The sequence below is a fragment of the Engystomops pustulosus genome, chromosome 9, assembly GCF_040894005.1.
Source record: "Engystomops pustulosus chromosome 9, aEngPut4.maternal, whole genome shotgun sequence".
Taxonomy (NCBI): Eukaryota; Metazoa; Chordata; class Amphibia; order Anura; family Leptodactylidae; genus Engystomops; species Engystomops pustulosus.
Genome location: NC_092419.1, coordinates 102181250 through 102206448, shown reverse-complemented (window position 1 = coordinate 102206448; position 25199 = coordinate 102181250). Strand labels below are relative to the sequence as shown.

Below are 25199 nucleotides of genomic sequence, written 5' to 3'. Positions count from 1 at the left end.
CTTCCTCTCTCTCGATCCTCCTGACCTCCTCATCCAGCACATCATCCCCTGGGGCCTCAGCGACAGGTGAGGTCTCCAGGATAGCGCCAGAGGTTGTCCCAGCAGCCCGAGACTCCCCCCACTCTCTCTCCTGTTGACGCTTCTCTAGACGCCTTAGTTGGGCAGGCGTCTTTTTCCTGTCTTTCTTCCCTGGCCCCTCCATTCCTCCGCCTCTGCTAGTCCCCTCCCCAGCAGATTCAGCCTCATGGCTTTCATCCGCTGAGGTTGAGCCTGCATTAGCGAAGGAAAGAGGACAACGACTGTACGGGTGACCGAGGTCACCACACAGGTTACACCTAATCTGCCCTGTACAGGATGCAGCGAGATGGCCGACACCCCCACACAACACACACTTCTGCACGGTGCAGTTTGCGCTGAAATGTGTGGGGTCACCGCACCTGTGACACAGCTTAGGCTGCCCCCGGTAGAAGATCAGGATCCGATCCCTCCCCAGGAAGGCTGATGAAGGGATGTGGGCGACTGAGTTACCTGAACGCCTCAACTTCACCATGAAGGTCCAGGCCCCTGACCAGATACCATACTCATCACGATTTTTCTCTGGTAATCCCAGTACCTCTCCATAACGATTCATCCAGGTCATGATGTCAAAGCAAGATAGTGATTCGTTACGGGTAAGAACGGTCACTTTCTTGACTTTGCTCTGGCGGGACACTGCTTGCACAGCAAAGTCCCGCCACTCGGGCTCGTTGTATCTCAGCTCATAGTTGGACCAGAAGAGCTCAAGCCCCTCCAGCCGAACAAAGCTGATATCAAACTCAGATGTACCATAGGGATGGATCAAGGCAAAGATGTCAGCCGCCTTGAAGTCCATCTTCAGCAGCAGCTCAACTACCCGTGCCCGAGGGGGACACACATCACTGCCACGCCACCGAAGACGGACCACATTCCTACGGTTAGCACCCGGCCCGGTTGTCGGGAGCGACCATGATGTCTCCCTGCCTCTTTGCTCTCGGAAGGCAGACAAGCCGTGCCTCTCTATCCAAAACGACAAATCAACCTCCTGCCCCGCTACATTGATCGTCCTTTCTCCCTTCTGTAAGGCCTGCAGGAGGCGCCGTTGCAAAAAGCCGTCCCCAGAGCCCAGAGACGAGGATGATGGACCCCTACTTCCCCCACCAGCGACACTGGCATAGCTCTTAACGGGGGCCGCCACTGGGGGAGCAACCGGACCAACCCCTGCACCCACCACATTAACACTACCCACCTGCCTGTTACACTCAGCCGCGCCACCCGCACCACCAGTCACTCCATCACCCACCCCCAAAGCTGGCAAAGATTCTGCACCACTCACATTATCCACCACAACATTACTGACTCCACTCACACTGGCTGGACCAGCAGCAATATTAGCAGACAAGACCACCTCCGCATCTTCAGGCACAAGGGACGGGGGTCCCCCCGCAGCGCATCGCCCAGAGGGGACCCCAACTTGTGTCACACTTGTGCCCTCCACATCATCGGTAGCAGATGTTATTTTACTTTTCTTAGAGGAAGGTAGCAGTCGCCGCTGATCTTTGGCTGGTATGTGGCGCCGCTGATCCCCACCTTCCTCAACACTCCTCTGCAGACTATCTCCAACACCAACACAAAACAGTACTTTAGGCTTGGGAGGTCCGGAGCCCTCAGCCTCAGCGACCCCTCCACGCTGCCGCCGCTCCACCTCCAAGTGATCAGCGGCAACAGCATGAAGAGGCGCCGAGGCACCGGAAGCTGCCACCAGTGCCGGGCTATCCCCCCCTCCCACTGGGGGACGCACCACAGCACTGGATTTGGATGGTATCACCACTGCCGAGCCGCCCTTACTGTCCGGCCTTGCGGCCGATGCCTCCCCTGCTCCCCCACTGTTACCACAAACAGAGACGGAGCCCATCGTCACATCAGATGTCACACCTGTAATCTCCCCGCTCCCTGGCACTGAGTCCACTGCAGGACCCGCGCTGGGCTGGGTAACGGGGCTCGCACAGTGAGCTGACCCTGCGGCCGACTCGGGTTTTAGGGGGAGGGGGCTGTAGACTAGACTCACCACTTCCACGGATTTGGTCTTCTTCTTTCGTGGTTTGCTACCCCCCGGTGCATCCTCTGGCAGATCGTCTCCAAAAGTAAAGTCCTGGAGGTGCACAGGGGACTCGAGCCGTCAGATCTCCTCCATCAGCGCCCCTCCCTGGTGGCTGTCACTATCCTCACCCGGGCCGGCAGAACCGCAGCCAGATGACATGGCCGCTTGTCCTGCAGGGGGCCCACTGCACGGCACCGGACTTTCCTCCTCCGTCTGACTCTCAGGCTGAAGCCCCATCAGCCGCCTCTGCTTTTCCTCCTCCATCTCCCGGAATCTCTCATCATTAAGAATTTTTTCTTTAAACGGACCGCTCCTCTCTAGCAGGTAAGCCTTCCTCTCCTCCAAGGCCTGGATGTTAGTCTGGAGCCTGGAAATCTCTGCCATAATCTGCTCCTTCTTCCTCTTTGGGGCAGAGCTTGCCCTGGCATGGGCGCACCTGAGCTCCTCCCGCAGTCTCCTCACCGTCTTGCTGGCTTCTTCGTACTCAGAGAGGTGGCCCAGAGCCCGGGAGGCATAGGTGGAAATAGACTCCCGGGTCCTCAGCATTCCCCAGCCCTCTTCACTGAGGTCAGCCTCACCTCTCCGAGCACTCAGCTTTCCTGCGGTATCCAGCTTTTCCGAGGTACCCAGCTTTCCCGAGGTATCCAGCTTTCCTGGGGTTTTGGTGCTTTTTGAAGCCTTAGCTGACCTGGGAGGATTTGGAGCAGCATTGCTGCTGTTCCTTGCAGATCTTCTCACCCCCAAGGCTTCCGCAGCGCTGGCCGGTTCCTGGCTACCCCTGCCTCCCGCCGGCCTAGACCGGGAAGCAGGAGCCTGGGACTTGCTGCCCTGGCTCATGCCTGGAAACCCACTCCCTCCCTGGGAGAGGAGAGAGCAGGCCCCAGGTGGAAGTGGTTTTCCCTGGAGCTCAGGAGTAGGAGCAGCAGCAGCACACAGCCTCTCACAGCAACAGACAGCTAACGGTAATTGGCTTTGTTACCGACCTGCTCTCGGTAAGAAGATACACATGTAATATTGTGGAGCTGTGCAGAGACATTTCTGGCGCCGAGACTATTTTCTGTCCCTGGGACAAAATCTGTCCCGAGCACCAGAAATGTGTCCAACAGTCCCTGCTAGACCAGTTTTCTTTTGGTCTACTTTCCGTCAGTTTACACCGCCCAAAAAGGGCTGCGACACATAGTAATTGTGTCTGAGTTTCCACTCCGCCAAAGCCACGCCCCTTTTCGGAGAAGAGTCGGAGCAGGCGGAAAAAGGCATTTTTTCTGTCCCCGACAGCTAATAAATAGGTCGGAGAGCAGAACATGTGGTGAGAGCGCCACAAAACTGGCGGAAACGCCATAGTAAATGTCCCCCACTGTGTACATACATGGCATTACTTATCCTGTACTGAACTTGATATTTGATATAGGGTCTAAATGATGAATCTTTCTCAATTAACGGCAAACCCGGACAAGTGCCGGGGCCCACTGCCGCTGATAGGGCTCACTCGTGGCCACATGTCATTCGCCAGCACCCAGTCCATGACTTCTCCATGACTGAGGTGAGTACTTTTCTTTTATTTTGAATGGTCACATTTGCTAGTCCATGGTGGGTGAGGAGGGGGTGTATATAATGAAGTTGGGGGATGAGGAGGGGTTGTATATAATGATAATGAATGGGGGGGGGTGAAGAGGGGACTGTATATAATGAAGTGGGGGGATGAGGAGGGGTTGTATATAATGATAATGAATGGGGGGGGGTGAAGAGGGGACTGTATATAATGAAGTGGGGGGATGAGGAGGGGTTGTATATAATGATAATGAATGGGGGGTGAAGAGGGGACTGTATATAATGAATGGGGGATGAGGAGGGGCTGTATATAATGAATGGGGCGCAGGAGGAGGGGGCCACATATAATGAAGTGGGGGGATGAGGTGGGGGTTGTATATAATGAATGGGGGCGATGAGGAGGGGGCTGTTTATAATGAATGGGGGGGATTAGGAGGGGGTTGTATATAATGAATGCGGGGGATGAGGAGGGGTTGTATATAATGATAATGAATGGGGGGTGAAGAGGGGACTGTATATAATGAATGGGGGATGAGGAGGGGCTGTATATAATAAATGGGGGGGATGAGGAGGGGGTTGTATATAATGAATGGGGAGGTTGAGGAGGGGCTGTATATAATGAATGGGGGGAATAAGGAGGGGGCTGTATATAATGAATGGGGGGGGGGTGCAGGGGGCTGCATATAATGTTTGGGGGGAGAGGAGGGGTTGCATATAATGGGCGGTGAGGGGGATGCATATAATCCATGTAGGGGAAGGGAAGCTGCATATAAATAAACTATGGGTGGTGAGGGGGGCCTGGGCTGTATATAATTAATCCATGGGGGGCTGCATATAAGTAATTTATGGGGGTGAGGAGGCTGTATAAAATGAATCCATCCCGCTACGCCAGTTTACTGCAGAGGGGCCCACTGAGGCTCTGTCGCCTAAGGGCCCACTGAAACCTGGCCCTGATTAACTGTAATACATTATTAGAAGGATTATAAAAGTCACAACTCACTTCTTCCACCCCCTGATTGGCACGTGCTTGGGTTAGTTTATGGGTTGTTATGTGTGCCCACCATTCTTAGTGCTGTATTTATTCTCCCTACTGGCAGGGGAGTGGTCTTTGCTTGGAGAACAGCCAGGGACCACCCATCTGACACTCAGGAGCCCAATAAATCTTTTGTGTTCTATAATTAAACTGTAATTGCTGTGGAATAGTAATGGCTACAGGTACAATCCTAATTACACTGGAATCAGTGGAGCGACTATGGGATATAAAGTGATGGGGTCACGGGGGCGCCCCCTTTAAATACCGCCTGTCTATATAGATGGACTTAAAAAGTAAGTTTCATTTTGTATCTACCTCTCGGGAAGCAGCCAAAATCCAAACCTTGGAAAGTGATTCAGGTACAACGACCTTCACCCAGGGTCAGGTAAATACAATTTTATTTTCGTTTTAATTCTGCAGAAGTCATGGAGGGTCCATATGGTTACCGGACGTTACATAATCTGTAGACATTGGGACAAGGTCTGTTTGCAGAGAGGTCACAGATAAATACGCTTCTCCTGTGTCGGAGGATGGGAGACAGAGAGTAACTATGAAGGTGCAGGTTCTCCTGTGTGTCCTCAGCGGGGTCCTGCTCGTCTCCGGTCTGGAGGATGGGGTCTCCTGCCCAGGTAAGAAGGAAATATATAGGCTGCCTTCTATTCATTTACACTGTGCAAAAGTCTTAGGCAGTTGTAGGAAAAGTCCTTAATGATATTAACTGCATGTTGGGGGTTGTTGTCCTGCTGCAGAATAAATTCTAAACACTTGTATTTTTGATAGTAGTCATACTTTGTATGATAGACGGATAGATGGATGATGTTATACAGTGATATTTCACTTCTATATTATTACTTTTTAGTTATTATCATCTCACTAGAAATCTTCTTACATCACATTTTCTCTCATTCCCCAAAAGAAGTGAAGATTTTAGAGGTTGGTGACTCAAAGCAGCTCACTGTTCTTCAAGGGTGTCCAGGATCTCCGGGAAAACAAGGATTACAAGGACCACCGGGACTCCCCGGCCTCAAAGGTATCTGATCCCCCCCATCCCCGGCCTCAAAGGTATCTGATCCCCCCATCCCCGAACTCAGAGGTATCTGATCCCCCCATCCCCGGCCTCAGAGGTATCTGATCCCCCCATCCCCGAACTCAGAGGTATCTGATCCCCCCATCCCCGCCTCAGAGGTATCTGATCCCCCCATCCCCGGCCTCAGAGGTATCTGATCCCCCCATCCCCGGCCACAGAGGTATCTGATCCCCCCCATCCCCGGCCTCAGAGGTATCTGATCCCCCCATCCCCGGCCTCAGAGGTATCTGATCCCCCCATCCCCGCCTCAGAGGTATCTGATCCCCCCATCCCCGGCCTCAGAGGTATCTGATCCCCCCATCCCCGGCCTCAGAGGTATCTGATCCCCCCATCCCCGGCCTCAGAGGTATCTGATCCCCCCATCCCGGCCTCAGAGGTATCTGATCCCCCCATCCCCGGCCTCAAAGGTATCTGATCCCCCCATCCCTGGCCTCAGAGGTATCTGATCCCCCCATCCCCGGCCTCAGAGGTATCTGATCCCCCCATCCCCGCCTCAGAGGTATCTGATCCCCCCATCCCCGGCCTCAGAGGTATCTGATCCCCCCATCCCCGCCTCAGAGGTATCTGATCCCCCCATCCCCGGCCTCAGAGGTATCTGATCCCCCCATCCCCGGCCTCAAAGGTATCTGATCCCCCCATCCCTGGCCTCAGAGGTATCTGATCCCCCCATCCCCGGCCTCAGAGGTATCTGATCCCCCCATCCCCGGCCTCAAAGGTATCTGATCCCCCCATCCCCGGCCTCAGAGGTATCTGATCCCCCTATCCCCGGCCTCAGAGGTATCTGATCCCCCTATCCCCGGCCTCAGAGGTATCTGATCCCCCCAATCCCCGGCCTCAGAGGTATCTGATCCCCCCATCCCCGGCCTCAGAGGTATCTGATCCTCCCATCCCCGGCCTCAGAGGTATCTGATCCCCCCATCCCCGGCCTCAAAGGTATCTGATCCCCCCATCCCCGGCCTCAGAGGTATCTGATCCCCCCATCCCCGGCCTCAGAGGTATCTGATCCCCCCATCCCCGGCCTCAGAGGTATCTGATCCCCCCATCCCCGGCCTCAGAGGTATCTGATTCCCCCATCCCCGGCCTCAGAGGTATCTGATCCCCCCATCCCCGGCCTCAGAGGTATGTGATCACCCCATCCCCGGCCTCAGAGGTATCTGATCCCCCCATCCCCAGCCTCAGAGGTATCTGATCCCCCCATCCACCGCCTCAGAGGTATCTGATCCCCCCATCCCCGGCCTCAAAGGTATCTGATCCCCCCATCCCTGGCCTCAGAGGTATCTGATCCCCCATCCCCGGCCTCAGAGGTATCTGATCCCCCCATCCCCGGCCTCAGAGGTATCTGATCCCCCCCATCCCCGGCCTCAGAGGTATCTGATCCCCCATCCCCGGCCTCAGAGGTATCTGATCCCCCCATCCCCGGCCTCAGAGGCATCTGATCCCCCCATCCCCGGCCTCAGAGGCATCTGATCCCCCCATCCCCGGCCTCAGAGGCATCTGATCCCCCCATCCCCGGCCTCAGAGGTATCTGATCCCTCCATCCCCGGCCTCAGAGGTATCTGATCCCCCCAGCCCCGGCCTCAGAGGTATCTGATCCCCCCATCCCTGGCCACAGAGGTATCTGATCCCCCCCATCCCCGGTCTCAGAGGTATCTGATCCCCCCATCCCCGGCCTCAGAGGTATCTGATCCCCCCATCCCCGCCTCAGAGGTATCTGATCCCCCCATCCCCGGCCTCAGAGGTATCTGATCCCCCCATCCCCTGGCCTCAGAGGTATCTGATCCCCCCATCCCTGGCCTCAGAGGTATCTGATCCCCCCATCCCCGGCCTCAGAGGTATCTGATCCCCCCATCCCCGGCCTCAGAGGTATCTGATCCTCCCATCCCCGGCCTCAGAGGTATCTGATCCCCCCATCCCCTGGCCTCAAAGGTATCTGATCCCCCCATCCCCAGCCTCAGAGGTATCTGATCCCCCTATCCCCGGCCTCAGAGGTATCTGATCCCCCCATCCCCGGCCTCAGAGGTATCTGATCCCCCCATCCCCGGCCTCAGAGGTATCTGATCCCCCCATCCCCGGCCTCAGAGGTATCTGATCCCTCCATCCCCGGCCTCAGAGGTATCTGATCCCCCCATCCCCGGCCTCAGAGGTATCTGATCCCCCCATCCCCGGCCTCAGAGGTATCTGATCCCCCCATCCCGGCCTCAGAGGTATCTGATCCCCCCATCCCCGGCCTCAGAGGCATCTGATCCCCCCATCCCCGGCCTCAGAGGTATCTGATCCCCCCCATCCCGGCCTCAGAGGTATCTGATCCCCCCATCCCCGGCCTCAGAGGTATCTGATCCCCCCATCCCCGGCCTCAGAGGTATCCGATCCCCCCATCCCCGGCCTCAGAGGTATCTGATCCCCCCATCCCCGGCTTCAGAGGCATCTGATCCCCCCATCCCCGGCCTCAGAGGTATCTGATCCCCCCATCCCCGGCCTCAGAGGCATCTGATCCCCCCATCCCCGGCCTCAGAGGTATCTGATCCCCCCATCCCCGGCCTCAGAGGTATCTGATCCCCCCATCCCCGGCCTCAGAGGTATCTGATCCCTCCATCCCCGGCCTCAGAGGTATCTGATCCCCCCAGCCCCGGCCTCAGAGGTATCTGATCCCCCCATCCCTGGCCACAGAGGTATCTGATCCCCCCCATCCCCGGTCTCAGAGGTATCTGATCCCCCCATCCCCGGCCTCAGAGGTATCTGATCCCCCCATCCCCGCCTCAGAGGTATCTGATCCCCCCATCCCCGGCCTCAGAGGTATCTGATCCCCCCATCCCCTGGCCTCAGAGGTATCTGATCCCCCCATCCCTGGCCTCAGAGGTATCTGATCCCCCCATCCCCGGCCTCAGAGGTATCTGATCCCCCCATCCCCGGCCTCAGAGGTATCTGATCCTCCCATCCCCGGCCTCAGAGGTATCTGATCCCCCCATCCCCTGGCCTCAAAGGTATCTGATCCCCCCATCCCCAGCCTCAGAGGTATCTGATCCCCCTATCCCCGGCCTCAGAGGTATCTGATCCCCCCATCCCCGGCCTCAGAGGTATCTGATCCCCCCATCCCCGGCCTCAGAGGTATCTGATCCCCCCATCCCCGGCCTCAGAGGTATCTGATCCCTCCATCCCCGGCCTCAGAGGTATCTGATCCCCCCATCCCCGGCCTCAGAGGTATCTGATCCCCCCATCCCCGGCCTCAGAGGTATCTGATCCCCCCATCCCGGCCTCAGAGGTATCTGATCCCCCCATCCCCGGCCTCAGAGGCATCTGATCCCCCCATCCCCGGCCTCAGAGGTATCTGATCCCCCCCATCCCGGCCTCAGAGGTATCTGATCAAAGGTGTCTATCCCCTGATTTGCTATAACTTTTATTATATGTAGAATTAAAATGAATTGTGCTTTATGTAGGAGACAGAGGCCCGGATGGATTCCCTGGATTACCAGGAGTCAAAGGTAATGGAGGAGGAAAGAGAAGATTGTTGTTTGCTTGGATTTAGCTCTAAAAGATCTAATTATTGATATTTACTTTATAGGCGAAAAGGGGGAACCTGGAAAACAAGGGGATCCTGGCCCCCCAGGAAGTCAAGGTAATGGAAATGTATTATCATCTGTATACACCCCTGTGATATGAGATAGATAGATAGATAGATAGATATGAGATAGATAGATAGATAGATAGATAGATATGAGATAGATAGATAGATGGATAGATATGAGATAGATAGATGGATAGATAAGAGATAGATAGGAGATAGATAGATAGATAGATAGATAGATAGATAGATAGATAGATAGAAAATAGATAGGAGATAGATAGATAGATAGATAGATAGATAGATAGATAGATGATAGATAGATATGATATAGATGGATGGACATAGGGAGCAGGCTGTCAATCTGCTGCAGGAGTAGAAGAGATTCTGGCAGCACATGATTATAGGATTATTCAAGAATCCCCAGAATTTACTATTTATTTAATTTTGTTTTTGTCCAGGAGAAAAAGGAGCTGAAGGAAAGCCAGGAAATCGAGGTAAAGATGTCGGGGCTTGTGTATAGCAGGAGGTGTTAGATGTTACTCCTGTACAGGGTCATATAGAGGAGTATGGGGCACATACTGTACTTACTGTATTATACATGCTGCTAGCCCCCTCTAGTGGCCGCCCTGCCTGTAGTGCCCACAATTATCCCAACCTCCTGGTATAAAAACTGTCCAAATAATGAACAAATACCAAATAATCAGTACGTTACGTATATACATGAAGGGTGTTGCGGTGTCACATTGGGAGGACAGGGATTCCTTATAAAAGTTTTATCACTTCTTCCAGGTTCAAAGGGCGACAAGGGGGTCTCCTGCCCAAAGGAATTTACAGGTAAGACCCTGACACTGATGGGGAATTCATATAATAAGGGGGCACTGCTTCTCCTTGTGGTGAAAGGAGTACTATGGCCCTGACTCAATGGGGTTCCTTTACTAAGGGGCCGAGTCGCCCGGTTTCCTGAATATTACTGTTTTGCGCCGTTTGTCCGTGAATTGCCCTGGGTTTTTGGCGCACACGATCGGATTGTGTCACATCGGCGCCAGCTTGCATGCGATGGAAATTAGGGGCGTGGCCATCGGAAAACCGACAGATTCGGAAAAACCGCAGTAATTTTAAAAAAAATTGTGTCGCAAGAAGACCAGCACTTACATGCACCAGGATGAAGAAGGTGAACTTCTTCATCCTCGTCGGAGAACACGCCGCTGGATCGGGACTGGACCGGGTAAGTAAATGAGCCTCATGATGCCACACACTCCAATCGCATGCGCCAAAAACCCGGGGCAATTCAGGGACAAACGGCGCAAAACGGTGATATTCGGGAAACCCGGCAATTCGGCCCCTTAGTAAATGAGCCCCATTATAGGCTAAGTTTATAAGGAAGAAAGCTGCCTCTCTAGTGCCACCTTTTGGAAAGAACCCCTAAAAGTCAGTTGGGCACAACTTACCTGGTAGACGACAATACCCTGTGCCGCGATTCACTAAGATTGTGTGCCCGATATCCTGCATGTGTCGCTTCCCCGCTCAGGTCCGACAGAGTTCACCTTCTCCTTTCTGGTGCATGTGAGTGCATTGGTTGCGACACAATTTAAATCTTAAATCCCGCGCTCAGTCCGAATCAGTCGGATCATCCAACGCCAAGCCCCCCAAATTTGTGTTGCATGGCAGCAGCGCCAAAAAAGGATCGCGTGCGACACAATCCAAGCGCAGACACCTGTTAAATACCTGTCCAAGCCGTGCAATCCCCAAAAAAGGCGCACAGTCCGAAAGTGAGCAGCGCGACCCTTAGTAAATGAGCTCCATCAACATTTGCGTTTCATTAGTGCTGTGCTAACACATTGGGGGTCATTTACTAAGGGCCCGATTCGCGCTTTCCCGGCGTGTTACCCGAAAATTTCCGATTTGCGACGATTGTACCTGAATTGCCCCGGGATTTTGGCGCACGCGATCGGATTGTGGCGCATTGGCGCTGGCATGCACGCGACGGAAATGGGGGGGCGTGACAAATAATGTGTCGCAAAAATTACACTTACCTTCACCAGCTATAGGCCAGTGAATTTCAGGGCATTCCAGCACGCCTCCGGGGAACTTCAGCGCAGCAGCGCCACCTGGTGGACGGCGGAGGAACAACCTTAGTGAATCCCGGCCGGACCCGAATCCACCGCAGAGATTGCGCCGCTGGATCGCGAACGGACCAGGTAAGTAAATCTGCCCCATTGCGGCAGATTTACTTACCCGGTCCTGACGCATTCCAGAGGCGCGTTCTCTGTGGAGGATTCGTGTCTTCCGGCGATTCACTAAGGTAGCGTGCCCGATGTCCACCAGGTGTCGCTGCTGCGCTGAAGTCCGTCATAGTTCACCATCCGTTGCTGGGTGCAGGTAAGCGCGTGTCAAGCAACACATTTTTTTTTTAATTCCTCGTTTTTTCTTAATCCGTCGGGTTTTCTGACAGCCACGCCCCCCGATATCCGTCACGTGCATGCCGCGCAAATCGGAAAAATTCAGGAAACCGACGAAAAAAAAGCGATTTTGGGCCCTTAGTAAATGACCCCCATTACGTTAACAGTGCTTTTTGTAAATGCAAATGTTAACAGCGATATCATTAGGCAAATGAGGGTCTCTACAGTCTCCCAACTGTTAGATGGTTCCCAGACTAAATCATTTCAGCAACTCAAGACAGAGTTCTCTTAATACTTGCGGCTGCGCCACGCCAGGGAGACGCCACGAGGGAATACAGATGGATGGGGGGCAGTGATTCCTCTTATTTGTTTTCCCCATGGAAGCTGTGCTGGGTGTCGGCAGCGCTGGGTTGGGGTGAGTTGTGGATGGGGCAGTCGGTTTGTCTTCCTTTTTCTTAGAATGTTAAAATATATAATAAGGATGTTTCCAATTTTTTAAAAATCAGGAGCCGTGTGGCACAGATGCTAATGGCTATAATTCTGACATTGTCTGTTATTGTCACGTGCAGGTGCCAAGAACTGTAAAGATCTGAAGGACTTTGGCTTCCACCTGAGCGGCTGGTACACGATATACCCGGATGGCAGGCGACCCGTGGCGGTTCTGTGTGACATGGATACCGATGGGGGTGGCTGGATCGTAAGTTTTCTATCCCCTGGAGAGATGGGATCTTGTCTTGGTCATGGTGTCCTCACACTGCTTTGCTCTGAGCTCTCTGCATTAGGCTGTTTCTAGGGCTCTTCCACTGTAACGGAGCTTCTGGACAGATACCGCAGCATTCACCAAGAGCAGGGAAGTGCAGAGTACAAAGAGCACAACAGTGTGAGGACATGACCCTGGTCATCTTAAAAAAAGCCTGGAACATATTCAAGGCTGAAACTCATCCTGGTCCGTGTCATTCCTTGTGAATCTCCCCTTCCCACCTGCCTGACCTATGTTCTCCCAGGTGTTTCAGAGACGTGTAGATGGTTCTGTGGACTTTAACCGCGACTGGGACAACTACCAGTGGGGGTTTGGTAGTCAGCTGAGTGAATTTTGGCTCGGAAATAACAATCTCCATCGCCTCACGAGCTCAGGTAAGTCATAGCTGAACAGAGACGGATCTTCTGCAATCATTTTATTGTAGGTCTATAAGATTTTTGGGATGCCCAGTACAGGTTATAAGGGTTAAGCTGGAGACACATTACAACAAATCTTCAAAATAAAATGTCAAGTTGTTCTTAGATTAGGCCACCCCGGATCACCACGGCCACCATGCTGGTTGTGTTGAGACCATCTGGGTTGCTCTGGAGACATTTTTCCACCCCATGAGAATATGGGGCACATTGTAGAAAGAAAACAATTTATGACTGTTTGGACCTTTTATAAAATAATAGGACATTAAACAATGGTGACCATTTCTTGCAGGATCATTTCAGCTCCGCTTTGACTTGGAAGATTTCGAAGGCAACAGAACCTATGCCACATATAGTAACTTCATGGTTGAGGGGGAGTCTAAACAATATACCCTGAGATACGGATCATTCATTGGAGGAACCGCAGGTAAAAATAACTACCGATCCTCTTCAATTACACCAAAGATTTACTTAAAGGTTTCTCTTAAAGACAAAGGTATCTAGACATGATAGACATGGCTGACTTCTGATGGACTTAGAATTCATCTGAGCAACCAACATTGAATTCTGGTCTCTGCCCCCTCAGCTGGGGGAGCCAGGCACAAGATGATTCCTCACTTATAGAAAGGGGTTGTCTCTCTTTAGTCTCCATTTTTCTACTTGGTTTGGACACCCTACAGCAATGTTAATGTTTTCAGTCCAGAAACCGATGTGTTCATTGCGCTAACAGTCCTTCCACATTGACACAAAGTAAAAAAAAATCTATGTAACTTGTCCCAACTAGTTTTGGTAGAACCAACTAATAAACATCTATGGGTCTCAACACTCCCCAATGGCAGATGTTGTAGGAGAGAAAGGTGGAGTATGTCGAATCTTGGTAGGACATGACACCACATATGTGTCACAATGGGGCACATTTACTTACCCGTCCGGCCGCGATCCCCGAGGTGCGTTGTCCGACAAGGATTCGGAGCTGCCGCGATTCACTAAGATCGTGCGTCCAATTTCCTGCATGTGTCGCTTCCCCGCTCAGGTCCGCCGGAGTTCACCTTCTTCTTCCCGGTGCATGTAAGTGCATGGCTTGCGACACAATTTTGAATGTTAAATCCCACGATCAGTCCAAATCAGTCAGGTTGTCCGACGGCCCCGATTAGTGTCGCGTGAAAGTTGGCGCTTGTGCCAAAATCTGATTGCGTGCGCAAAGCAGAAAAAGTTGGGAAACCCAACAAAAATGCGGTCGGCGGACCCTTAGTAAATGTGCCCCAATATTTGATGTTTTTAAATTTTATTTTAGATGTCGTTTGTGGTTTTACTTTGATTTATTTTTTTGCAGGTGATTCACTACGGACTCAGAAGGATCAAGCCTTCTCCACCAAAGACCAGAACAACGACAAGTCTAGTAGAAGTGAAAAAAGCTGTGCAGAATATTTCAAAGGAGGATGGTGGTTTGAATCCTGCCACTTCTCCAACCTTAATGGGGAGTACCTGAAGGGCGAGCACCGAGTCAAAGGCAAAGGGATCATCTGGTACACTTTTAGAGGCAACTTCTACTCCCTAAAGTCCACTGAAATTAAATTTCGACCTGCTAAGCAATAGACAAGATTCCTGTATTTGTATGTAGTCATGAACCTATAGTTGTCTGGGGGTCAATCAAGACCAATGCAAAAGCTTGTGGGGGGTCCAATGTCTTACCCTGACATTGACAAATACACTATTTCTCCTAAAATCAAACCTGATGGACATCTGAGGACATCTAGTGACAGAGGATCTCAAAATCATATTGTTTGGGAAAGCTGCTCGTCACCTTGGTCACATCTTTATGATTGTTTAGTAGACTTATTAGTCATCAGAAGCCAGCAGACAATCAAGAGGAGATTTTAGGATTTGGAATAAATATTTTCACCAATGTTTTGCTTCACTTTTTTTATATAAGCCAAAAATAATCTTTCATGCAAAAATTTAGGACTGTTCCTGGCTGTTTTGCATCTTTGTAGAGTCATAAAGAAGTTCCCCTACTTACAGGCTAAGCCCCCATGGCTCTGAGCGTTAGCACCCCTCCTGCACCCCACCACCAGACTCCATGCAGTATGTGATCCATATGAACAGGTCTTGAATGATCACCATTCCATGTTAAGAAACAGTGATATCTTTTATATGGATATTTTTAATTCTCTAAATAATAAATAAATAATAAAATCTAAAAATCAATATTTTTTTCTTTTTCTCTTATTTATATTGTCTCATTAGATATGTCCTTCTGCATTGATTATTAAATGTAAATGTATAAATGACCCTTCCTGAGAAACTTCCATGGCTGTATACTTCCTTCTAACTATAAATCAGTCACCTGTAAGGGCAAAGTTACTTATCTCTGTCACCCAAGACTAGTATTTACTGCTTATTGGACTCCAGCAGATAACTTCTCCAGAAGTCCAACATCTAGAAGCGAATTGTGTGCTGGTCAAGCATTTGCCCCAGCCCTTCATTCATAGGCAGCCCTCAGGGACACATCAGAGCCCCTGTACTTGTAATCCCTAAATCCCATTCATAGATCCTCTAGCATTAAGGGGGTTTACCAGGAATAACCATCATTCACATTCAAGTGTTTCATTAAAAATTTATTTTGCTGTTATTTAAAATTTTTCTAATTTAAAATATTGTGGACATACACTGTAATGAAGAATTAAAATGCTACTGGCCCTTTAATTAGTCCATTGATTTCATCCCTGTGGAGGAGACAGATGTTCGATGGCGTTCCGGTGCTGATTCGGACCTTGCACAACGTTTGTGTTGGAAGTCCTGACATAATTGTGGGTGACCCCTGTTAAACTGAGTGCACCAGAAAAAAGGGCATTGGGTCTCTGAGTGAAAGATTGGGGGAGTGGGTGGACCACCACTTGCAGCCGCTGGTATCTACCATACCTGGTCTCCTTAAAGATACCAAACACGTCATCTCCCTCTTAGATGGTAAAAATTGGAAAGAGAAATATTATTGGCTATCTTGCGATGTGGTAAGTCTGTATCCATCACTAGACCATGATGTTGCGCTACAGTGTTTGTCTTACTGTTTGGAGAAATACAGCCAATATACATCTGCAGTTAAGGAATTTCTCATGATATCAGTTGAATTTCTGTTAAAGAAAAATTATTTTGCATTTAATGATGAATTTTTTTTACAGCTGTGCGGGGCCTCCACGGGGGTAGGTGCTCCCCGTCCCTGGCTAATTTATATATGGCCAGGTAGGAGGAGCTCTACCTTATCACGGAGACTGACCCTTACCTTTCCCAGGTGGTATGGTCGTTATATTGACGACCAGCTCCTGATATGGGAGGGTACGGTATCTGATGCCAACAATTTTGTGCATTATTCGAATTCTAATACCATGAACCTAAAATTTACTCACAATATTCAAGATAAAAAAATAAATTTTTTGGATATTGAATTAACCAGTACCACTACAATACAAATCTCTCCATTTGAGAAACCAACAGCATCAAATTCTATTCTTTTGGCCAATTCCTGTCACCCCAATCATGTGATTAAAAACATTCCCACGGGGGAACTAATACGCACCAAAAGAAATTTCTCCACACTAGCGACGTATGAGATAGAGCAGAAAAAAGTACATAAAAGACTATTGGACAGAAATTATCCGAAATGGATGCTCAATAGAGCATCTCACATTGTCAAAAATATTCCACAAGATAATTTACTGTACTCATCTAAAAAGAACTCTAGTGGGTTAAGAAATAATGCCAATATGCTTGAAGTTACATCTAAAAAATTTACTTCTCCAATTGTATTTTTCACTGTATACAATGTCCAATACAAAGAAATTCAGAAAATAATTTTTAAGAATTTACCAATACTACACACAGATCCAGCATTGGCACAAATAGTAGATAAAAACATCAAATATGTAGACAAAAAAGCCCCCACCTTAAGCAGCATATTATCACCAAGTTTATTTCAACAAAAAAAGACGAAAACCACGTGGCTCAGTCCTAAGGGTTTTTTTAAATGTGGAGCCGCACGGTGCAAATGCTGTTCTATTGCTGATCCCGACAAAACTTTTTCATCCCATAATTTAGATACAAACTATGACATAAAACAGTTCATCAACTGTAATACTAAATATGTGATATATCAGATACATTGTACCGTATGCTGTCTTGATTACATTGGTTGTACTACCAACAGCTTAAAGACGCGCATAAGAAGACATCTATCAGATGCCAGTTTAGATGGTGCGGTTCACATCTCGGCAGTATCAAAACACATTAGAGACTGCCATGCAGGTGATTGTAGTGTTCTCAGATGCAAGGGGATAGAAAAAATCACTAAACCTAAGAGGGGTGGAGATCTAAAACGGATACTCCTGAATCGTGAGACGTTTTGGATCTTCACGTTACAAACGAGAGTCCCATATGGTTTAAATAGAAAACAAGATTTGATCCATTTTTGTTAAAATGCAGTTTCTTACCTAACATTTATTAAGCATTGCAGAGAAAACATAATGTTTTTAACATATAATTTTATCACACATGTTTTCAGCATAGCAAGTGTTAAATTTGATTGTGAAATCATGTGATCTGGAAGTGACGTATATTAGGCGATTTTGCAGTAAGTTATGCATAAGCCATGAGTAAGGTTGTGTACCGAAACGCGTAGGCTTGTAGCCTTTATGTCTTTTTTCAATCCTATGTACTGTGCTGTACATGTTCACTTTTTTAAAAGGACGAAATAAACATTACTATTTTTTACCTATCTACCGACCCCCCGTGCTCAGCTGGATGTGTTCTTACTTCTCAGAAAAAAGAACTGGTACACTCAGTTTAAGAGAATTTGGCACATGCAGGTTGTGCCAAATGATTGAAGACTGTGCGGCGATCTTCAATAATCATAGTGATGCAAGCTGCAAGTGAGACAAACTCCATTGAGTTTTGTTGTATTGATTTATTTATAGCATTATGGATTTGTGTAGCAGACTTTCATATTCCCAGAATATCCTTTTAAGATGCTTCTTTTTTTTGTGGTTAAAAAGGTTTTCTGATCCCTCATTCATTTTTTCTTACTGATGACCTATCCAGCTTCATTGCAGCATGTCCACAGCTTAGCTTCATTGCAGAATGTCTGTTTCATTATTGCATGTCCACAGCTCTGCTACATCAGTACACATCCACACTTCATAGGTGGACAGTACCTTATGCTTTTGGGTCTGTCCATTGTATAAGAGGCTGGAGGCAGCTGAAGAAGCTATTTGGTCTAGGTATTAGACCCCCACCCATTTCAAAAGCAGGGAATCAAGGAAAAGCATAACTGTTTGTGTGAAAACCATGATAATTGACAAGCCACTCTTTAAAAATCAGTAACAAAAACTATTTTGCACTCTGGTTTTTCAATGCAGCAGGTGGATGGGATTAGCTTTATTAGTTTTTGCTATGGTATATTTCCACAAGTAATGGCTGAGAAGTCTTTAGAGGTGGGAGTATGGTATGAAGTGTGTAGATACACATGGGTTTTCTTTCATGTCTGCATGGACGTGGATGCTCTATGGTCTATATAAATACAAGATGTGAGTCTAGTCTAGGGTTTCAGTAGGGGTTGATCTATTAAAGGACATCTACCATCAGATTACCTCAAGGTAGATGCTTAAAACTCATCTCACCCACCTTTTTGCACAATCATAGGAGAATACAAGGAGGGTATGATCACACATAGCGCAAGAATAGCAGTTGGAGAGCCGGTAACATCCCCGGCTCTCTTAACATAGTGTAAACATGTCAATCTGCCTAGGGGTATGCATAAATTACTTATTGGAAGGCTCATTTGCATCGTTTAAAAAGCTTTATTTCTATGAAATACGCCGTACAAATTATTTCTACAAAATATCTAAAAGATACAAAACAAAGGTTACTGGCAATGGGGACGGGACAGGGAGGTGAGTTGCAAGCATCTCCTATCAGGTAATCTGATGGTAGATGTCCTTTAAGACCAACGTAGAGTATACACGTCTTGATGAGCAGCTATTCTGAAGTGAGATGCTCCAAAATCAAAGAGCCTCTAAATAATGTTGATGAGTCTTGGTGGGTCTATCCATCATAACAAGAGTAGAATACAATAGTGAAGCAGGCAGCCATCTCTGACACTACTGTGTGCGGCTCCTGGATCCAGCGGGACCGTCACGGCTTTTGGGCTCTGTCCCGTCCAGTGAAAGATATGTGCCCGTCATGCCGGATGCCAACAGAGCTGATTACAGTGGTAGTGCAGAGAGCCTGCTGTTCCTCTGGTTCTGTAGTTGTAGCTACTGATACATACAGCAGATGCAGAGGAGAGAGAATCTGCTGTGGGGGAACGGAGAAAGGTGAGGGTGCTTGTTTATACTGTGGGGGTACAACAAGAATGTGGGGTACGCCTGACTAAGGAACGTGTCCCAGGACTGGTGGCTGGGGTTTTTTAGGTAATGTTAAAGAAAGGGGTGGTGGGTTTGTGTTGAGTTCACATACCCCTCCTCCTTTGTCTACCTCATGACATTCCCCCGGCTTACTTCAACGTAGGGTATTATAAGGCTGCTCCTCTCTCCTCTCTACCTTTTCTGCGGATTGCGGCACTGAAGCGGCCCACCCTCCCTCCCTGATTTTGAGAGATTGTGTTCAAATCTTAATTTATGTTTGTTTTTCTTATTAAGCCACAGCTGTCGAGAGTGGAAATGTGGAGGAGAATGCTCGGTTGGCCGACTTGCCAGATGGGAGACCAGCTGGCATACAGCGGCCGAGCCTGATGAGTCTGAAGCAATCAAGTGCCTTAAGCGTTTTGAATTGTTATGCCCACTTTTCACCCAGCAAAAGATGGAGTCTGTGTTGTTTTACAGTTATGTTTTAGAAAAGGCCGCAATTCATCACCATTTAAGGGCCCATAAATGTTTTAGGTGGTATTCTTCGGTATTATGGGATCCAGTCCTGCTGGGGGGGATAAGAGGGGAAGATACTGGGGGATAGATACAATAATTGGGTGGGCACAATATCAGGGGGGCTACAATGTGACAGTGAGCTGGGGAACACAATGTGCTGCATAGAGACGCTGCTGTGGGGGCACTATGAGAGGTAAGTATATGTTGTCTCTGTTTTTCTCTAATACCGTATACAGCTACAAGGAAAGGGGCAGAGGAGGGGGCACAAAGTAGAAAAAGATAGGGCCCCAGTAATATGGTGCCATGTAAACTTCCAGTAATACTTTTCTCACACAAAACACTGACATTTATACATTTTACCATAACTGAGACGCAGAAAAGATTATTATTTACATAAAGTTAAAAAAATTGAAGACTTTCTGTAATTTCATGATGACAGTGTCTTTTTATTATCGTCCTGTTACTTCTCTCAGTGTATAATTGTCCCTTACTCCGGTGACATATTCCTGTAGTCCTGTAGTGACATAACTTGTCAATGCGGTTTGGTCTCCGGTAAGATGGCCGCCGCCGTACATCATACACTAGAGCGCCCAGGTTCCCTCTCGTGCGGATTTGACGTTGACATCATGTCGGAGGCGGGGCGGATATATAAGAGAGTGCGCAGGCGCAGCAGCTTCCTCTTTGGCTTCGGCGAGGTGAGTGAGATGGCGGCGGGCGCGGGGCTCCTGTGGGACCGGGGCTCCCGATCTCTCCGCTCACCGCTGGTCTCTCCCTTTGTCTCCCGCAGGTAGTAGCCGCCATCATGGGCCGCAGACCCGCCCGTTGGTAAGTGATCGCAGGATGGCGCCGCCGCCATGTGCTGAGGCCTGGACACGCGTGCCGGGGGGATGGGGCCTACACATACCGGGCAGTATCCCAGAGCCCGGATACAACTACAACTCCCAGCATGCCGGGCGGGCGGGGAATGCTGGGACTTGTAGTCTTCTAAAAGCTGTGGGGCCTATTCTTATCATGGATTGTCACATAGTGGTGAGGACATGCTGGGGGTTGTAGTTCTCTTACCTCAGGAGGCTAATGCTTACTTGTATAGTGCCTGTAGGATACTGGGAGCTGTAGTGATGTAATAGCACATGGCTGACATGCTGGGAGTTGTAGTTCTCCTATAAAAGGCTGTCCGGGCCCCTGGGGGAGGTCTTCACATTGTGGCCCCCGGGGCAATGATCTGGTCTGCAGGGTCTATGGATTTAGAATTGGGGTTCTCTTCCCCATCACTAGTGGGAGCCCCTTATTTTGATGTGGGGGGGGGGGGGTCCAGCTTGGGGTCAGTTCTGTATGTGGTGTCAGATGTAGTAACTGGACCTTCTGTGTTTAGTTACAGATACTGCAAAAACAAGCCGTACCCCAAATCCCGTTTCTGTAGGGGTGTCCCAGGTGAGTGTCTGATATGCTTATTGTATTGTACCTGGATTTGGGGACCTATCACTCTGTATAATGTTGGGTCAGTTTGCAGATGCTCTGGAAGGTTAGAAATGGCGCGGCCCAAGCTTTGTAGTCACTGGCTGCCCGGTCAGCAAAAAATCTGCCACCTGAGGGGAGAGACCGTGCTCTCCTGCCCCTTGTGTAAGAGGATGTATGGTCTCCCACTAACTTATCCACATATAGGGGGCACGTGTCATCCCAGCATGGTGGTCCCCCCATGTGAGGCTTCTGTCGCTCCACTCAATGTTCTGGCACAGACTTGGATGTGAATGAGGCTCTGGTCAGATGTGGGCGCCATAAACGGAAGGCTCAGCTCTTGTAGGATCCTTTCTAGAATAGGGGCCCACAAATTTCACCCTCCAGTTATCCCATATCTTACTAAAGGGGATAAGGATATTTTGTGGGAAGTTTAGATTGCAAAATTCAAGTAGTAACCAACTTTATTAAATTGCTCATGCACATAATATGCTGATGTCTTATATCAAAGTAACCTGGTGCTGACCGCCGTGGCTCCTCACTGCTGCACGTGGCCCAGTCTAGAGGCTACAATGTCTGAGCTTATCTGAGGGTGGGGTTCATGGTTGGATTGGTGTCGCTTTTCAAACCCGTCCTAATCTCTTCCAGATGCCAAAATCAGGATCTTCGACTTGGGGCGTAAGAAGGCCAAGGTGGACGAGTTCCCACTATGTGGTCACATGGTCTCCGATGAGTACGAGCAGCTGTCATCAGAAGGTATGTGCCTTGTACCCTCGTATATATTTGTGCTGTATGAGCTCTATAGCATGTGGAGAGGGTACAATCCCTTTAACCCATGAAATCTTTGTTCGTAAAACCCTGAAGTTTGCAGCTAATAAGCCGACCAGCTTCTGTCCTGATCGGGAGGTGGCGTGCAATGGCTGCATACAGTAACATCCAAGAAATGTGTATGCGCTTTGTTCCTTGTACAAAGTTCTTAAAGGGATCTTGGAGACACATTACAGATCTGAGCTGCTTGTAGTAGTCGGGTCTGACCTTGGTAGTAACCGGTGTGTTCTCTCCTTAGCTCTGGAAGCTGCCCGTATCTGCGCCAACAAGTACATGGTGAAGAGCTGTGGCAAAGACGGTTTCCACATCCGAGTGCGTCTCCACCCGTTCCATGTCATCCGCATCAACAAAATGTTATCCTGTGCCGGGGCTGATAGGTAACACATTGTCCGTTCTCTAGATTGTCAGCTTTGCAGTCAATTAAGCCGACCAGCCTCTGCTTCCATCGGGGGGTGGTGTGCAATGGCTGCGCACAGAGACTTCCTTGGCAATGTACACGCCATGTCCTGATGCATGGTGCTAAAGGGGCCGGGGATACAATGGCAGTGTGATACACTGAGGTATCTAATCCGTGTGATCCTTCCCGCAGGCTCCAGACTGGAATGCGTGGTGCCTTTGGGAAACCTCAAGGGACAGTGGCCAGAGTCCACATTGGACAAGTGATCATGTCCATCCGCACCAAGACCTCAAACAAGGAGCATGTGGTAGAAGCTCTGCGCAGAGCTAAGTTCAAGTTCCCTGGACGCCAGAAGGTAAAGCGGGGAGCGGCCATGGTCGGGGTGAGTGTGTAGTGATTTATTCGGGGTGATGTTTGGCTGACCCTTGTCTTTCTCTCCTCAGATCCACATTTCCAAGAAGTGGGGATTTACCAAGTTCAACGCAGATGAATTTGAGGCCATGTGCGCCGAGAAGCGTCTCATTCCCGATGGCTGCGGCGTCAAGTACATCCCTAGCCGGGGTCCTCTGGATAAGTGGAGGGCACTGCATGCTGCATAAGGGGGCTGCACTTTTAACTGGTCCTGGTTCTTTTGAGATCTTGTATCAATAAAGTTCTGAGTACAGTGGTGACCTGCGCCCTCCTGTTATTGGCCTTTGCCCTCCAGTGGTGACCCTCTGCTGCCTGTTATTGGCGGTGATAGATTATGGTCAGGGTATTACATGAGGGGTTTGGCTTTTGCTCATCACTTCTCCATTAAATGTTTGGTATTAAGTCGAGGGGGAGTGCAACAAATTTGTATATGTGATGCAGAAGTGTCCAGCTCAAGGTAAGGGGACCCCCTGTGCTTTGCTTGTAGGGGGGGGGGGGGGGGGTGTATGGCTGAGGGTTACGATGGGCTTGCATGACTGACATCGCTGTTGTTGCATGTGACAGGGAAGCTACAGACTGGTATAACCCAGGTGTCACTTGAATTTTAACCCCTTAACAACTACGGTAGGTACAAACTCCTATAATTGCAGCTAATAAGCCGACCAGCTTCTGCTCTGATCAGGAGGTGGCGTGCAATGGCTGCAGACAGTAACATCCAAGAAATGTGTATGCGCTTTGTTCCTTGTACAAAGTTCTTAAAGGGATCTTGGAGACACAATTACTGATCTTACAGGAGTAGGGTAAGATCCTGAGGCCTGTAATTTTTGTGTTTAATGGAGTCGTCCACTTTAAGCACATTCCAGCAAGTAACTGATATTGTTTGTCTAATGAAAAGTGATACAATTATCCGATATACTCTATCCATTCCTGTTTTCTAGATCTCTGCTTGCTGTTGTTCTATACACAAGACCGTGGACCGGTGTTTATATAGAAGCTTCCTATAAAATAACAAGTGGAGATCTTAACGGACACCTACCAGGATGAAGGGTTGTAAAGAAAGCACTGACATACTGGTGTGTCCCCTCCGGCAGGATCTGCTCTTCTTTTAGCTTATGCCCTGGTTATTACAAGAATAGGCTTTTAAAACTGTGCAAATGAATTTGGGGTTCTGGGCTCCATAGGACTTATTGTAACCTGGAGCCCCTCAGTTTCTTTTGCATATTTTTAAAACTTTTTTTCCCCTTATGCCTTTGTTCTTAACAAGCAGATGCTGTGGGGGGGACCACACCAGTATGTTGGTGCTTGCTTTACAATCTTTCATCCTGGTGGTACTTGTCCTTTTAAACTGAAGTATTGATACAGAAAATGTATAATGCTTCATTACACAAACCATATCAATTATTTGCAGGATTGTGCATAAGTGGGCGAGCCCTGAGTTGTATGGATGTTATTGCCCGTATACAAGTAGAGAAAGCATGATGCGCCACTTCCAGAGTTAGATTTGAGTTTTAATTTAATATCAGGTCAGTCTGTGGTCATGTTAAAATAAGCAAAACACATGTAAAAAAGTTAATTAGTAAATTGGTTGGTAAGGATTAGGGAATAGCACACAATTTGGAGCAAACCGTGTCTGTGGAAGAATGTATAGGTATGATATGTAAAATAATAAAGTTGGTGGATAATGAAACCTGAATATGTAAATCAGTAGATTGCAATCTGACAAGTAATTTGTTACATTCTCCTTCACCTACATGTAATCAATACATACAGTATATCAAAAAATTAGGTCGTTAAAATCAGTGAAACCACATGGTACGAGAAACATTAGATAATAAATCAATTTAATGAATTAATGTTTCTCGTACCCTGTGTGGTCTTGTGGTTTTTTTAACGACCTTATCTTATAGATTGATTACATGTAGGTGAATGCAATTTGTGACATTCTCAATCTACTGATTTACATATTCATATTTCATTATCCATCATCACTTAATATTTTACATATCATATCTATACATTCTTCCACAGACATGGTTTGTTCCAAATTGTGTGCTAATTCCTATTTACTAATTAACTTTATTACATGTGTTGCTTATTTTATCATGACCAAAGTGACCTGATGAATATATGATATATAAAAAATATTAACTAATAAAATCTGTAACACGTCAATCCTACCTCACTTTTTTTTTTCTTTCTTGACTACCATCCAGCTTTGGGGTTTGATGCTGCAACTCCCCCCTAGCCTGACCATTTACCCCGCTATTCCCCTATTGTGC

General features: G+C 48.7%; 2 protein-coding genes and 3 non-coding genes across 5 annotated transcripts; all 5 read left to right on the top strand.

Annotated features, from left to right (window-relative positions):
* Positions 1-5178: 5178 nt before the first annotated feature.
* LOC140077639 (ficolin-1-like) lies at positions 5179-15124 on the top strand. The gene is made up of 10 exons (XM_072124953.1): positions 5179-5326; positions 5614-5727; positions 9219-9263; positions 9344-9397; positions 9805-9840; positions 10136-10180; positions 12315-12442; positions 12750-12879; positions 13211-13345; positions 14252-15124. Exons 1-10 carry the CDS (start codon positions 5248-5250, stop codon positions 14512-14514), a joined length of 1029 nt encoding a protein of 342 aa, XP_071981054.1. The 5' UTR covers positions 5179-5247; the 3' UTR covers positions 14515-15124.
* Positions 15125-20502: 5378 nt separating this feature from the next.
* On the top strand, positions 20503-23180 carry RPL10 (ribosomal protein L10). The gene is made up of 6 exons (XM_072124952.1): positions 20503-20654; positions 21202-21260; positions 21933-22040; positions 22351-22489; positions 22702-22864; positions 22953-23180. The coding sequence occupies exons 1-6, from the start codon at positions 20632-20634 to the stop codon at positions 23106-23108; spliced, it is 648 nt and encodes a 215-aa protein (XP_071981053.1). The 5' UTR covers positions 20503-20631; the 3' UTR covers positions 23109-23180.
* LOC140101500 (small nucleolar RNA SNORA70) lies at positions 22150-22283 on the top strand. The gene has a single exon (XR_011850098.1). It is a non-coding gene; the product is annotated as a small nucleolar RNA SNORA70 (small nucleolar RNA).
* LOC140101499 (small nucleolar RNA SNORA70) lies at positions 22523-22654 on the top strand. The gene has a single exon (XR_011850097.1). It is a non-coding gene; the product is annotated as a small nucleolar RNA SNORA70 (small nucleolar RNA).
* Positions 23181-23564: 384 nt separating the features above from the next.
* LOC140101502 (small nucleolar RNA SNORA70) lies at positions 23565-23698 on the top strand. The gene has a single exon (XR_011850099.1). It is a non-coding gene; the product is annotated as a small nucleolar RNA SNORA70 (small nucleolar RNA).
* Positions 23699-25199: the final 1501 nt, after the last annotated feature.